At 39.9% G+C, this 15,807-nt stretch overlaps 1 protein-coding gene across 2 annotated transcripts in view; it reads right to left on the reverse strand.

Annotated features, from left to right (window-relative positions):
• The window catches only part of fras1 (Fraser extracellular matrix complex subunit 1), a 229,714-nt gene that overhangs the window by 60,072 nt on the left and 153,835 nt on the right, over positions 1–15,807 (reverse strand). For both annotated transcript variants that reach the window (XM_051422880.1, XM_051422879.1), the window contains exon 28: positions 9,386–9,709. In XM_051422880.1, the coding sequence (XP_051278840.1) occupies positions 9,386–9,709 (324 nt within the window). The remainder of the gene's footprint in view (positions 1–9,385; positions 9,710–15,807) is intronic.

A 15,807-nucleotide genomic window follows, 5' to 3' on the forward strand; every position in this document is an offset into this window, starting at 1 on the left:
CACACAGAGCCAGTGGATGAATCAGTGTCGCTCGAGGACATTTCAGCAGGGAAGATGACTGCTGTCAGTGAGGGTTCTGAAACTAGACCTCTTACTCACCAAGTCACTCTGTTGCCTAAATAAAAATAGGTATGACATCCTATAAAACCAACCTGCTATTTATTCTGTAAACAGAATTTCTACACTTTACATCCAAGTTAAAAGATCTAAGGTCATCTAAAAAAAACTGTTTATGTTGGCAGATATTGCCTGGGCAACTCTACACAATAAGAAAATCCATGAAAAACAATCATATGCCTATTTTACCAACACTCTTGATACGCACTAGAAACCAAGTCAATATTAGCTCATAGGTAATTTACTACAGTATATTCCAAGACAGAAATGTTATAGACACTTTCCACTACAACTCTGTACCTCCAGGAAGTTGCAATGCAACAATTAAGTTGAATTCAACCAATCCCTGTGAATTCTGTGCAATATTGCAATTTTGTCTAATCACAGCAATTTTTCCGCAAACTTGACCAATCATTGTAGTTTCCTGTGCAACATGCCATACGTACCAAACTCACTTCCTTGTTTGTAGCTGTCTCACATTTACCCTCCAAACAGTGAGATTTTGTTCTCACTGGAACAAGTTGCCTTCTATTTCAATTGAGGTATCCAAAACATTTTTGCAATTTTCACTTTTACAAAAATGCATTTTTTTGCAACATACATTGTGATTTTTTAGAAAAGCTGCCTTGGAATCAGAAACCCAGAACTTGTAAATACTAGTTACAAAGCATAAATTACTTCTTAACCATTAATAAAGTCTTAATAAAAGTAGTATCAAAACTTAAATAAAATATTCAAATCAGGCCAGTCTTTTTAGGAGAACACAATATACACACAGCCAACCATTTACTGCAGGAGATCAATACAATGGCATAAATACTGTGGCAGTAGGTGGTAATAGATTGTAAGAGTGTGCACAGGTGTATGAGAATAAGTGTGTGGGCATGTGAGGCTGTCTGTGTTTGCAGATAACAACCTGCAGACCATCTGTGGCTTTTCTGCCTGCGCTTGGCTGATCCAAATCACACTATGTCAGTGTAGCAAGCAAAGAATCGCAGACTAGCAGTGGTTTACTCAGGAAGAGAAAACACATAAGTCAGCATGGCAGGCTTTTTACTCAGAGGACCACATCATCCAGGAGATTATTAACCTCTCCCGATGACCACCAAGGTCTCTCAAGGACACTCTGATTCTGAACACAGCACACTCTACAAAATAAAGGAGGTCACAGGAACCTTTTAGGATTTACAAGTTTGCCAAAACTCCTGATTTCCCCAGACTTCAAACTTTTTCTGACTCTTTATCCTGCAGCTGCAGCCACATTTGGTAATTTTCTAATTTTCTGTCTTGAATAACACACAAATCTAATGAGTTTTTTCTGAGTGAGATTTGTGCTGCCCCATTAGATAGACAGACAGCCTCATCTCCCTCAGACAGGTGCAAAGAAATTGAAATGCTTGAGGAAATTTCTCTGCTTTTTTTTATCTCTGGGAAAGCAAGAATTTATTTGATGACTGACGAGAAAAAAGACTGTTGAGAGAAAACTGAGAATGTGAACTAAACAAATATCAGAGATGAAGGGAGGTTGCTGAATTCATTGATTCATTGTAAGAGTTTCTGATGGTCTGTGAGTTCTTGATTTAGCTCTGGTGCAAAGTTTAGCCTAGTGCTAATGCAATGTCACCTTCCTAAGGATATACTGTATATCTTCAACACCATCAACAATTCTGGGATTGGTTTACTTGAAGGAAAATAACCTTTGCAATCTTATAAAATGGCACACAAAGTTCCCAGTTTTACCCACAATCAGTGTTCATCAAATCAGCAGGAATTTGGAAAATTGTCTGAATATTCAAGTCCCAAGTTCGGACCTGGTCCATGCTATAGACCATTTCAATGGTCAACACATGCAGACGTGAAATACTTTAAATTGAATGCATCTTGTATATTCTTACAAAGAATTGACTTGGATCTATCTTGTATAATTGCCACCAGAATGCCTCTAGTCTTTTCAATGCATTGGGCAATTCAATTTAGGACAGGAGACGATGGGTTGTTGGTTGGGATAAGTGAGGGCCATTAGCCGATGCTGCAGAAAATCATTTTTTCACACCCTAATGTTGGCCAAAATATATTTTAGGAAAAAAACAAAGGCAAACAACATTATTCTTTTCCTTAGCCGCAGCACTTTTAAGAACAAATGCATGAATAGTGCATAATCAGACACCTCCAAAGGGCTTTGAGCCAGCAGGTCTGAGATGGACTGTAAATAGAGTTGATGATGTACTGAGAGCTTTTGGCTGCATTCCACAAAAACAGAAATAAATGACTTTGTCGAGACAGAGTCGTCGTCATCCATAAAACATCGGCTAGCTGCCGGCCGTGATGGTCATGCTGTTGTAATGACAATGACATTGTCATCTCTCATATTTCCATAATTCCACTGAGGGAGGGTTGAACAGGCCAGGCTGATGGACTTGTCAAACAGTAAGTGAAAGTCACAGAATTGTTATCATATCTGCAACAAATTTTAATTTAATCACAATGAGACATGGTGCTTAAAATGAGAAAGCATGTGGCAAAAGTAAACATCGGGGTCGTGTGACATGGGGCGCCAGTTTTAACAGAAATCAGATCAATTTATAATGTTATCACAGACTATGAATATTGAGTATTACTTAAAAAAAGAAAACCCAAAACAAATTATTATATTTTCTAATCCCACTGAGGGCTTATTGTCCTCAGTGGGAGGAGAGCTAAACTTAAAGCACCCAGCCTCCCATCTGCTTCACAACAGAGCTGAGCTATTAGCCTTCCCAAGCTGGACGGCTGATCAGAAAAAATATCTAATTCACTTCTATTTCTGCTGGGGAACAGAGGAGCCCAAGGGGTTTTTCAGAGGCTCAAAGTGTTCTCCCCGAGACAGTAATTGAAAGCCAAGGGTCCTGCTTCCTATTCAGCCAAGCTCCATTTCAGCTCAGAGCTCAGGCTCAGTACAGAGAAAGTCCATCCATCAGAGGGGTCATTATGGGCCTGATTAGTCTCCTGCTTTAGAGCTCAGTAATCCAACTATCAGGAAGGCTATTGTCCCCGGCACAGACTCACATCAATAGCCACTACTGCAGCCTGGATGGTGGGCTTGGAAGTACAAAGAGTGCCGCTGAGAGTGCCACGCTCTGAAAACTAAGGATCCATAGGCTCAGGTTTGTTCAAATCCAGCCGGAGCCAATAATCACTCAGGCTTTAATTTTTGAACTTTGTTGAAGCAGTCAGGGTTCAGAAGGTCTTCGCTGAGGGGTTCTTTAAGTAGATTTTGGGCTTTATTGCCTTTTACCTTATTTCGATTTTTTTTCTTGCACTGCGCTCTTGCATGCCACTCCTCACAGTTTTGTGTTCAGTGGGTTTGCAGCTTCCTCAGCAGGACAACTTGCCACATTGGTAGCTCCGCATGAGCTGGATGTTTGAACTTGAATATCCAAAAATCCTGTGAGGTAACATCAGTAAACTGCGCACAGCATGTTCATATACAGTGGCAAGAAAAAGCATATGAACCTTTTGGAATTTCATGGTTTTCTGAATAAATTTGTCATAAAATGTGATCTGATCTTCATCTAAGTCAAGGGTATTGACAAATAAAATGTGTCTAAAATAATAACACAACATTTTTTTGATCTTTCATGTCTTTATTGAGAACAACCAAAAAAACCTCATAGTGCTTGTGGAAAAAGTATGTCAACCCTTGAGTTAATGACCTCAAAAAAGCTAATTGGAGTCAGGTTTTAGCACACCTGGAGTCTTGTTAAGATAATAAGTTTGGAGGTGTGGACTACAGGTACTTTGACTGATAAAAACCCCTCAAACTTTTGGAGTTTGTGCTGCACAAGAAGAACACGCTTATGTGAGCCATGTCTCGCCAAAAAGATCTTTCAGAGGATCTACGATCAAGAATTGTTGATTTACATAAAGCTAGCAAGGGTTACAAAGTTATTTCAAAGACTTTAGAAATTCACCAGTCTACAGTTAGGCAAACAATCTACAAATGGAGACACTTTGGGACTGTTGCTACTCTACCAAGAAGTGAGCGCCCAGTCAAAATGACACCAAGAGCGCAACAAAGACTCATCAATGAGGTAAAGAAACAACCCCAAATGACAGCCAAAGATTTGACGGCATCATTGGAACTTGCTAACATCTCTGTTCATGAGTTTACAATACGTAAAACACTGAACAAGCAGGGTATCCACGGCAGGACACCACCAAGGAAGCCACTGCTTACTAAAAAGAACATTGCTGCATGCCTGAAGTTTGCAAAAGAGCACATTGACACTCTACAGCGGTATTGGCAAAATGTTTTGTGGACTGATGAAACTAAGATTGAACTATTTGGAAAAAAAAAACACACAGCACTACATCTGGTGTAGAAAGGACACGGTTTATAGAAAAAGGGGGGAAGGAAAAAAAAAAAAAAAAAAAAAAAAAAAAAAAAAAAAAAAAAAAAAAACAGACCTCCCAATAGAGGAAGCTTGGTTTCCTGGTTGAGGCCATAATATGAGACGCCAAAGAATATGACAGAGCTAAAGCATCGCCAGGAAGAATGGGCTAAAATTCCTCCAACGATGTGCAGGCTATCCACAAGAGGAGCTTGATTTTTGGCAACCAGTTATTAATTCTTAGGGTTCTCTTACTTTTTCCACTGCCATTTTGAATGTTGAATGAGTGTGTTCAATAAAGACATGAACGATCAGAATTTTTTTTTGTTATTTTTAGACACATTATGTTTGTCAATACCCTTGACTTAGATGAAGATCAGATCACATTTTATGACAAATTTATTCAGAAAACCATGAAATTCCAAAAGGTTCACATACTTTTTCTTGCCACTGTATACCACACACAGCTGCTCTGTGATGCAATATATAAAAGAATACCAAAATAAAAGAAGCTTCCTTTACAGTAGTTGGAGTTCTCTCTTGCTGCTGTTTAAAAGGCTCTTTTGGATTTTAAATGTATATTTGAAAGTGCATATCCAATACCAGAATGTATTCTCCTTTAACATGCACCAACTTTTTGTCTTTTAATATGAGAATATTGATGTGTTTTCAAGTCTTGTCTTTTGCAGTTACAAAAAGTAAATCTTCCTCTTTTAACTGAACACCATCACACCAGTAAAATGAGGCCTCTTGTTCTTCTTCTGCTGTGCTTGCTGAAAGAATACAATAACAATGCAGTAACTGGTACTCCTCTCCCTACATTTCCTTACTGGTCTCTAATCTATGGGAATTTACCTATGCAGATCAAGTGAGAGGCAACAAGGAGGACGTGGGGTCTCAACACTGCTGGGACTCATCCAAAAGCCTCTGACATGAATCAAGGGCATTCTCTCAGCTTTCCATCATGCTGTCCATCCTGCTCTGTCTAACGCATGACATAATGCAGCATCAGGACATTTTACAGTAAATAGACACTGGTTTGTGAGAGTGTGTGTGGGATGTTATTGATTTACAGATGGGGGGGGGGAGAAGCAGAGGAGTTGAGCCTGAAGCAGACCATCTGCATGCAGCCAGACAGACTGAACTGCCCTCCAAAACCAAACTGTAGTGCCTGTTTGAGCAGAAAAACTGAGAAAACACATCACTGAAATGTTTCTCTGCTGCCAGGACAAAAGTATAACTGGCACACAATGGGGGGTGTTGCTTGGTATCATTTAAAGGTTTATTTTTTTTTACTTTTAAGTGAAGATACTACTGTCTGTCAAGAGCAGAAAGCAGCAAAATACATCATCTGCAGCATGTGTGTTTTTGTACACCTTAGGCTTGAGACTTAAAACTAAGACACAAGTCCGACAAGTAACAAGGATAAAGATGCAAGAATTAACTTGGACTTGGACTGCTGTATGAATTGACTTAAGATTTGACTGCTTTGCTCGACTTGTTATTTGAAGGGGGAAAAAAATTTGGAATTGGAACATTGGAACACCAGAATCACACAGGATATGCATTTACTTTTTTAATCCTATAATCCTGACTGTGCCTGAATTAATACAATCTACTAGAACAGAATACAATGAGTTTAATTTTTCTTGATTGTGTCAGTATATTTTGAGCGCAGCCAACTTGACTCAAATACTGAAGAATAATATTCATACCTTTTTTATTTCTATATTGTACCATGAAGCAAGAAACACACGTTTTTGTTCAAATGGCATTTAAATGCACTGAAGGGACTGCTCTGAGCTTGTGTATAAACACTAAAACAATAGAACGTAGTGTAACAGTTCTGTGTCATTGTATTGGTTGTCAGCCTTCACTTCTCTAACTTGATTGTAATTTGCTCTTTAAGACTTGAGACTTGATTAGGCTCAAAAAACCTTAATCTTAGAGGATTTGTTATTGGCAATACTTAGTTACGCAGTACTATTTCTATACTTGTCGTTGACAAAAATACATTGATTCATAATATATTCCCCATATTCCTTACCCTATCCTTAATCTTCACAACCACATCTCTGACCCTGATCATTTATAAACATATAATATATTATATAATATATTTTTAACTTAACCCACAAACACAAGAAGTGAGGACCTAACAGAGTGTCCTCTCAAGGTCTAAAACTTATTCGCACAAAGACTGAAGAACACACACACACACACACACACACACACACACTGCGTTCACACACACACTTATGTCTCTTATGCTCGAGAAGTGGTTTGTTGGAAACAGGTCCTGCCTTGTCTTCCACTCTGTATGTGTGCGTGTGTATTTGTGTGTTTGTTGTGTGTGTGTGTGTGTGTGTCCTCACGCTTGGAGTGAGTTGCCAAATTTGTGTCATGCCAAACACCCCTTACCCTCCCTCCCTTCGGTCACAGTGCCCCGCGCCTGTTGCCAGATGATTGCGTCCTTGTCATAAAAACTTGAAAAAGCGATGACAGAGGAGGGATAACGGCTGCCAGTTTTAAAGCCTGACCTATAACAGTGTTTAAATATGTGAGGATCAGTCTGTGCATCCAGCAAACTATTTTCGGGGATAAAGCCAACAGAGCACACTGTGTGGACACGTCAACTAGAGTCAGCATGACGAATTCTTAAGTTGAGGCAATTAAAGGAGTTTAGAGGAATACAGTTGATGTCAAACATTTTAAGACAGCATCACTTCAGCAAGTCAGAGAGTAAATAATGTAACTCGGCTGTGCAGCAAACGGAAAACAACAGGAATATTTTTTAGGATCCAATATCATCCACTTCTTACAACTTCTACACATGAATAATACTTTTAAAAATCAGCTTCTCAGCTGAGACAGAAATGCAGTTACCTTGAATCTGACCACTTCGATCTTGTAAGTGTATTCATTAAACATTCTTCTCTTCCTAACTACTGAACTTTAAACTTCTAGAGAACAGACACAGAAATTGGTCCTTAAGCTTATTTTAATAAATCCGAGACGCATAAGGGTTGGCATTTATTCAATCTTAAATCAGATATAAATAAAAATATATTTTCACTTGGATTTAATGCTTCTGCACACAAAAGTGTTTCCTGCTACCAGGACAGCTCAGAATACATTTCTACTACGTGAGCTCTAAAATGATAGAAATGCAATTGCTGATTGTCCCCAAAAATCTTTTTATATTTTACAATAAAACTGTCTGCAGCTGAATGAAACGAAACAGATTTTATAATCAATAGTAAAACATTACCTGTTTCTTAACTGAAAAAGTTTTTACAACTATACCACTGCATGAACACTACACACAGTACTGTAGATACATGTTGCAGTGTTACATTGTTTCTACTGTTATTTCACAGCAGGAGTGATTTCTGTGTGGACTTACTGCAGTCTCACTTCTTACCACATTCTTTGTGAACTTCTGCACTTTGGCTCAGTCCTCATGACGATCTGTTTGGAAAAAAATCAATTGCTCTTTTTTTTTCTTGACTATCTGAGATAGCTAAAGTTGCTGAAGAAACTCTGGAGCTTTGAGGTGCAACACACTAATTTAGCTCAGTTGTGTAACATTCAGGAAAGAACTTCATCCAGTATTACAGTTTTTCTCCATTGGTGTGGCTCATTTCTCGAAACAGAAGTTACATTCTCAAAACAACATGGACAAACCTCCAAACCACTTGGCAATTGTTCCCAACAGAATTGTATTTCTCATTGATTTCATCACATTGCAAATGTCTTAGTACATCTTTGCAAATGATTAAGTACAGTTAGCATACATTTAGCACAACTTCCAAGTGAATAGATCCTGTTGATCTAAACTGATTGATTGATTCTCAGTCTAATGGTTGTTCTCTCCAAAACATGTCAGCGTCATTTCATTCTATAAGTCATCATATGCAAAATAGTCTGTTCAATTGTCAAAATGAGTCAACATAATCAGGGCACAGAGGAGAAAAAGAAATAACATTGTTTTGAATGTAAAGTTTCCTTTTGCAGGAGAATTGAGGGGTTTTGCCCATTGTGTGTGTATTTATTGATTTGTGTGTAGAGTTCTGAGATTATGAGGCATGCTTTCAGAAAATGTGTAAACAATTTGCTTTTGCAGGTGAACCATGGTGTTGTGCTGGTCCATCCAAGTTATTTTGGCAAAAGCACCAAGAATGTTGAGAATTTCCAGTCTGTTTTGAGAAATGAGCAAAAGCAATTGAGAAGGATCTTTTGCCCTTTGGTGGCACTGACTATTTATATGGGAAAGGAATTTAGTTTTGAAGCATGAGTGAATAGTTTTGAGAGAGATATGAGCTTTTGCAAGTTAACTATGGTGTTGTGCTGAACTGCAGGACTGTTTTGCCAAATGTCTTAGAGTTTTGAGAATGTCATTTCTGTTTTGAGAAATGAGCCAAACCAATGGAGAAAAACTGTAATAGAGGATCGATGCAGGTCTTTTGCCTCTGCAGAGATGTTTGAGCTGAGCCAGTGAGGAGCAGGATGACTATAAACGCCTGAGCGCCGAGTGTGTTGTCATGTTTATTTATTTCATGTAAAAATTTTGATAAGCAGCCTCTAGTTGTATACTGAGGGTAAGCCTTAGATGTGTTTTCGACCAGCAGAGCACTGTGGCCTCTTTTAAGAGAAAATCTAAAGTTAAAAGAGTCATTCTAGTGTAGAAACTCGTCGGTTTACATAATCTAGACTTGTATAAACTAATGGGATCCTGCTGAACTACATGAAATAAACTAATTATTTTGGTCGAATGCAGGTCATATGCAGGATCAGCAGGAACAGCTGCACATTTTGAAAGCATGAAATCGCTCTGTAAATATCAAACATCAGCCTTGAGCCATTAATCTCCCATCATCCCCCTCTGTCCGTCTTACCTTCTGATTGATGTGTACTTGGAGGAGAATATTCTTGTAGCTGTGGCCATCATTGACCTGCAGCACCATGCCGTCCTCCATCCTGTCTGAGCCGTCGTGGATGTACTGGATCTGTTCCCGTGACAACTCCTCCAGCTTGAATCGGCTGAGTGCTCGATCACCGTGGAGACGGGTCAGCCGGCCGTAGCGGGGAGGTTCAAGGAGCATGACCAGGACATCGCTTGGGTTGTCGGGGTCGTCGACCTGCAGCACTGACTTGGTGATGGTTGCCAGGGCGCCACGGCTGTCCACGGTTAAAGGAGCAAGAGTCACAACTCTTGGAGGCTGGAAATAATTAAAAGAAAAAAGGAAGAGAGGTTGGGAGTGAGTGAAATGACAAAGATGGATTAGACAGTCAGACAGACAGACCTTGTTTTAATGTGAAAAAAAAAGTGTCAGTGTTGAAACACTGCTGAGAATTCTTTTTATGCTTTTAAAGGCTGGCTGAGAGCACATCAAGAAGAAGATGAATTTTATCCCAGAGGGTCGGGGCACGGGGGCCTTGGTGTCCTGCCGCTGTGGGAGATGAAGATGAAGGTGAGGGAGAGGTTAAGCAGGGGGCCTCATTAAGCTGCACTCAGCCGTACCTGAATCCTCAATGTGGCTGGAGAAAAGCAAGCACAAAGTCATTTTAGGAGCTCTGGTGGGAGCAGGAGGTTTCCTCCTATTGTGACCAAGGGTATGGCTTTATCCAGATCTCACTATGTGTCTGCCTCTGTCTGTGTACCTCTATGCTGGTGTTAAAAGGATAAGAAATGTGTGTGAGTATTGAAAGTAAGGCCATTTTGGCCAGTCCTCCCTTCTTTGAAAAACTAGACATGATTAGGACATCTGCATTTTTCCTTTTAAAGAGATTAAGCTCCATTAAATTATATATTTTTATATTTTTTATATTAACATTGATGCATAAATAATTTTTTGGGGGGGCGGGGGCTATGAGGCAACAAAAGATTCTCATCAATTGGTCTCCAAGAGGCCGTGGAACTAGGATTGAAAGATGTACAGAGAGGACAAGAACTAGATCTTAAAATTTGGCAGGTCCAGCCCTCACTGAATTTTGTCTCGCTGGAGAGTTTTCCGGTTTTAAATAAGGCTTCTTGCCTTCGATATGAATTTGGAGATGAATTATATAATTAGTATTAAGTTTTTCCCATTAGCGAATAGGGGGAACAGGAGGGATCACAGTAAAAGTTAACAAGAGGGAGTTGTCCATTTTTATTTTTGATATACGGGCTTGAAGTGAATTTGGGAGACTGGGGCCGTTCAATACATCAGTATCCATCCTTGAAAACTTTATATTGCATGGAAGATGTAGAAGGAAAGATATACCTGACCTGATACTATTAGTATATGGGAGGGCAGGGGAGTTTGAGATGTGAGTTGAGAGCAGAGTTTAAATGCATCAACGATGAATAACTTTGTCTCATTAATTTTATAACCAAATAGCAAACTGTACAAATCAAAATAAGATAGCAAATGTGGCAGAACCTGTGTTGGCTATGTAAAGAATGAAACATTGTCATGAGGATTGAAGTGCATTTGCATCTTCTGTGTGTATGTCTGTGGATATGTGACACTTGGATATCTGACACAGAAAACAACTAAGGAAGAGAAAAAAGTGAAAGATAGAAGCCAAAAAAAAAAAAGAAGAAACGGCCTTGATACAGTTCATTTTACGTTGTTAGGAGGGCAGCTTGGCAGTGATGGAGGCGCAGGTAGAGATGCATGGGCTGTCCCCGCAGAGAGGCCTCTCTACCATGGCCCTAAATCAAACCAGTTGTCAGGCAGGGAGCTCGGAGCCGCTCAGCCTGACGCAGGGCTCGGGTCCAATTCGTTTCCCAGGATGGCTGCTGGCTGAGCTCCATCTCTTTGCCATTAAAGCAGCAGCTTAAGCAAAGTGGGACGTATGAAACAAGCTGGCGTCAGAGAGAATAATAACTTGTGGCAAGTCATTCTCTCCCTTCTGTGCGTCTTTGAGCCAAAGTGACCTCTGGCTGAAATTGCTAGACACAGAGCTGAAACAAAGCTGAAAAACACAGAGGGAACATGTTGTTATCCGCAGCCCCGTGCCCTTTGTGTTGTGGGCGGTTTGGTGACAAATTTTTAAACGTCAGAGGAATTATCTCCAAGAGACAGACAACTGGGCCCTCGGGCACCCACCTTAATCCTGTGTCGTCACTCCTGCAGTTCGTAGGAGGAAAACAAAAGGTTTTGGATGTGTTGGTGGGGGCTGAAAGTGGGTGTGTTTGCTGCTTTTAAATCGTGCTAAGACATGCTAGCTCACTAAACCAACCAGCAAAATCTCTCCCCCGAGGCAGGCGAAACAAACAAACAAACACAGGCGCACTCAGGTAGGAGGGCTAACCTTTCATCCTCACCTGGGTGAGGGAGAGGTGAGGTTCATATTTGGGAGAGAGCTGTCGTCACCCATGGGGCCCTTGGGGCTCTGCAGCACTTCAAGAAGATGGAAAAAGCTTTTTTGTATTGCTTCCTGTGTTTTTTTTTTGTTTGCTCTTTATTCTGTTTTGTTTTTCCTGCTGTGTTCATGCTTGATGGCATTCAGAGGCATGACGGGTGGAGTGGAAGTGTTTCCCAAGTCGATATCATCCTGCCTCTTGGTTTGCAACGATGCCTTTTATCTGCAGCCCTGTTTTTGTGTCAAGCAGTCACAGACCATTGTATTGCTAACCTGGACTCATGGTCAAAATGATGGTGCATTGAAGTATGATCATCATGGTTTTATATGCAATTTAGTTTTGTACTTTAGACTTGACACTCTCCATTCTGAACTTCATCAACAAAAAGTCTAGGTAGAAGATCTTAGTATTGATTGACAGCAAAGCAATCAGAGCAAAGTAAAAAGTCTCACAAACTTAAAGATTGGCACTTTAAGATGATAATGTAGGCTACAGAAAGTACTATATGCTTTGAGTGTGTGAGACCACCTCTGTAGAAATGCCATTAGCAGATACCGGACTTTTAGAAGCTTTTTTCAGAAGAAGCAGCCACTCCTGTCAGAAGGGGGAAAGGCTATCTGTAGCTCAGATCTTTCATTCCTGAGGCTATTACAATCTGAGGCGCCCGCTGCCTGGGGACCTGATGGGGATTTCAATCAACAATTTTTTTTTTCTTCAGCCTTTAGTTATAAAGAGAGGGTTGCATAAGCACAAATGGTCTTTTTCTGCACGTCATCCTGCATTACAGTCAACTGGTTCAACAGTGCACAGTTCACAGTCTGGTACAAACTGTACTGTGTAGTATGTGTGAATATATATTAACTCAGAGATACCTGAGCCTCCCTACATACAGTATGTTGTGTTTCTGATAATGAGAAAAAAAGCAAAAAAAATGCAGTGCAGTGTGTACACATCCGAATCCATTCTGCACTTTAGTGGTTGTGGTTTGAACGCGCTTCTTTCAAAGTAAGTCTACGAACCTTGACATTGTATAAAAACATGTAAGACTTTCTGTAATACCAAAAACATCAATATTTTCAAAGAAAAAGAGAGAATATATGGGAATCTTTCTTTGTAACAGTAGTGCAAACAACAAGAACACTGAAAGTTACATCGTAGTTTGTGAGGCTCTTTGATGCTGCGTGAAAGGCACAATCACCCGAGACTCTGTCGCTGTTTATTTATCTTTGTGACTTGTTTGTGGCTGCCCTTTCTTGAATTGAAGATGTTCAAAATGTTCAGAAGAGAAGACTGCACAGTGAAACCATCTTTTGCTTTCAGAAATGTCTGCAAATTGATTGGACAATGCAAGCAAAAGATAAGACTAATACTTTCAAAGTGAGTTATGCTCCTGTTTTCTGATCTGCTACCTTAATAATTAAGGTCTCACTAAGTTTAGGTAACTAAAACTACTTAATTAAGTTAAGTTTAGGAAGGGATTGTTGCAATGTTGTAAGGAGGCCACTTTACAACTTTATTCACCCAACCACCTCATTAAGTTGTGTTGCAGCACTAATACATCAACATCGCCTGACTTGACCAAGCCGAAAATGCATAAACTGCACAAATCTATTGCACAGTAACCTACTGTTTGAATTCTTGCCAAATGCTGTAGAGTTTTATTGGAATAAAAACTAGCTGGAAACTGGTGGACAAAAATGGCAGAATGACTGTCAGTCAAAACAAGCTTGAGTCACCAAGCTTGAGTTATGTGCATGAATTACTGTATTTTCCTTATCAGCTGCTTCTGCTAATATTGTCTGAGAAAGTTGAGCTAATCAAGTGATGGTGTAATTGAGCAGTCCTCCGAAACAGACACAAATGCTGCAGCTCTACTCAATCATCGTAAGCAGCACTCGGAGCTCTGCGTCTGCAGCACTAATTTACTCGGGGACAACTCAAATTTAAGAAAGCAGTCACGTATGCCAATAAAGTGGGTTTTGTCACTACCTTGAGAAATGTAAGTGTTTGCAATGTTGGCCAAACACTGAGACACAAAGATATGGCACAAAAAAACGGTTACCACGGTTGTTTAAATTCCTCTTTTTCTTTCGTTTCCTCATTTGGGCAGACTTTATTCATTTTTCTATCTGTTTATTACAGCTATTATAATTCATATTTATTATACTAATACGCTTAAGTAACCCAAAGGTACTTTTTAAAAACAAGGCATTTTGCTTGGAAGTCTGTGCTTAGTGATAATGGATGATTTTGTTTATCCTAATAAAAGGCCAATGAACATTTACCACTCATTACTTAAATTCATTACACATGTTTCAGTTCTTCTATTCTTTATTAACCGTCTGTCACTTTGTCCCTTTGGGTATGTAGTCTCTCTGTGTATCACACACACACACACACACACACACACACACACACACACACACACACACACACACACACACACACACACACACACTAGCAGAGTAACAGAATTGTCACACTAACCCATCAACAAATCTCAGAGAGCCTTTAATCCCTTGTTCCTCATTATTTTCCATATTTGTGCCAAAATCAGAGGTCAGCTGTCTGGCTGACATCAGCCAAACACAGCCCTGGCATGACTCCATAGGGATAGAGCCTCGAAAGGGCGAGGAATGCAGATCAGCTGGCATGATGCAGCAAAATGAGAAACGGCTACACTCTAAAAAATGAGCCGATTTACCAGATGAACTGTTGTTGTGTGTTACTTGTCAGCCGCAGTGATAGTAAAGCTACCATATCTCGCATTTATATGTTTTTGAATGTTTTCAATAACATATGTCTCTGTTCTTAATGTTGTTGACTAGCGAAATAATATATATATGGCTAGCCAGTATATGACTATTGGGTAACATGGCAGCCATATAGGAGGATCTCAGGTGACTGCGTTTCTGTGTTATTATAAATAATAAATAGCTGGGATATACACTGATCAGCCGTAACATCATGACCACCTGGGCACCCTGGTGGTCATAATGTTCTGCAGCCCCATACCAACAAACTGTGATGCACTGTGTGTTCTGACACCTTTCTATCAGAACCAGCATTAACTTTTTCAGCGGTTTGAGGTACAGTAGCTCATCTGTTGGATCGGACTACACAGGCCAGCCTTCACTCCCCACGTGCATCATTGAACCTTGGCCACCCACTACCCTGTCTCCAGTTCACCACTTTTCCTTCCATGGACCACTTTTGATAGGTACTGACCACTGCAGATCGAGAAAACCCCACAAGAGCTGTACTTTTGGAAATGCTCTGACCCATTCGTCTAGACATCACAATTTGGCCCTTGTCAAAGTCTCTCAAATCCTCACGCTGCCCATTTTTCCTGCTTCTAACACATCAACTTTGAAGGCAAAACGTTCACTTGCTATATCCCACTCACTGACAGGTACCATGATAACAAGATAATCAGTGTTATTCACTTCACCTGTCAGTGCTCATAATGTTATGGCTGACCAGTGTATTGTTATCCTGCAGCCTCTTAGCCTCTGATTCATCTACTTGACTGTGTATTTACGTAATGCAATCATGTAGCAAGCAACAAACAATGTATCTAGCTTGTTAAATAAGCTATATAGTTGTTGACTACAGTATCTAGTAATTTTGGGCTCTCTTAACTTGTTTTCACAGGAATATGATGTGTCTTCCCATATGGCTTTTTATGACTGTCAAAAACTCCATGAAGAGTAAAAATGGATTTGACTGAAGTCAAAAATGGCCACTTGTCTGTATGCCAAGAGCTTTGTGAGATGTCAAAAGAGAAAAACTATGTATCTTAACAGCCGTCCATCTCATTCTGGAGGGAAGCAGCTCTTTATGTGTTTTTTCTCTCTCAGGCAAACTTTCTCAACAAGGACACAACTATTAATTTGGCATTTTACCCTCAGAGAACAGACCAAGAACGTCTACTGCTTCACAGTAAACTAAATTTAGAAACAAATG

This window comes from Dicentrarchus labrax, unplaced genomic scaffold (assembly GCF_905237075.1).
Source record: "Dicentrarchus labrax unplaced genomic scaffold, dlabrax2021, whole genome shotgun sequence".
Classification (NCBI taxonomy): Eukaryota; Metazoa; Chordata; class Actinopteri; family Moronidae; genus Dicentrarchus; species Dicentrarchus labrax.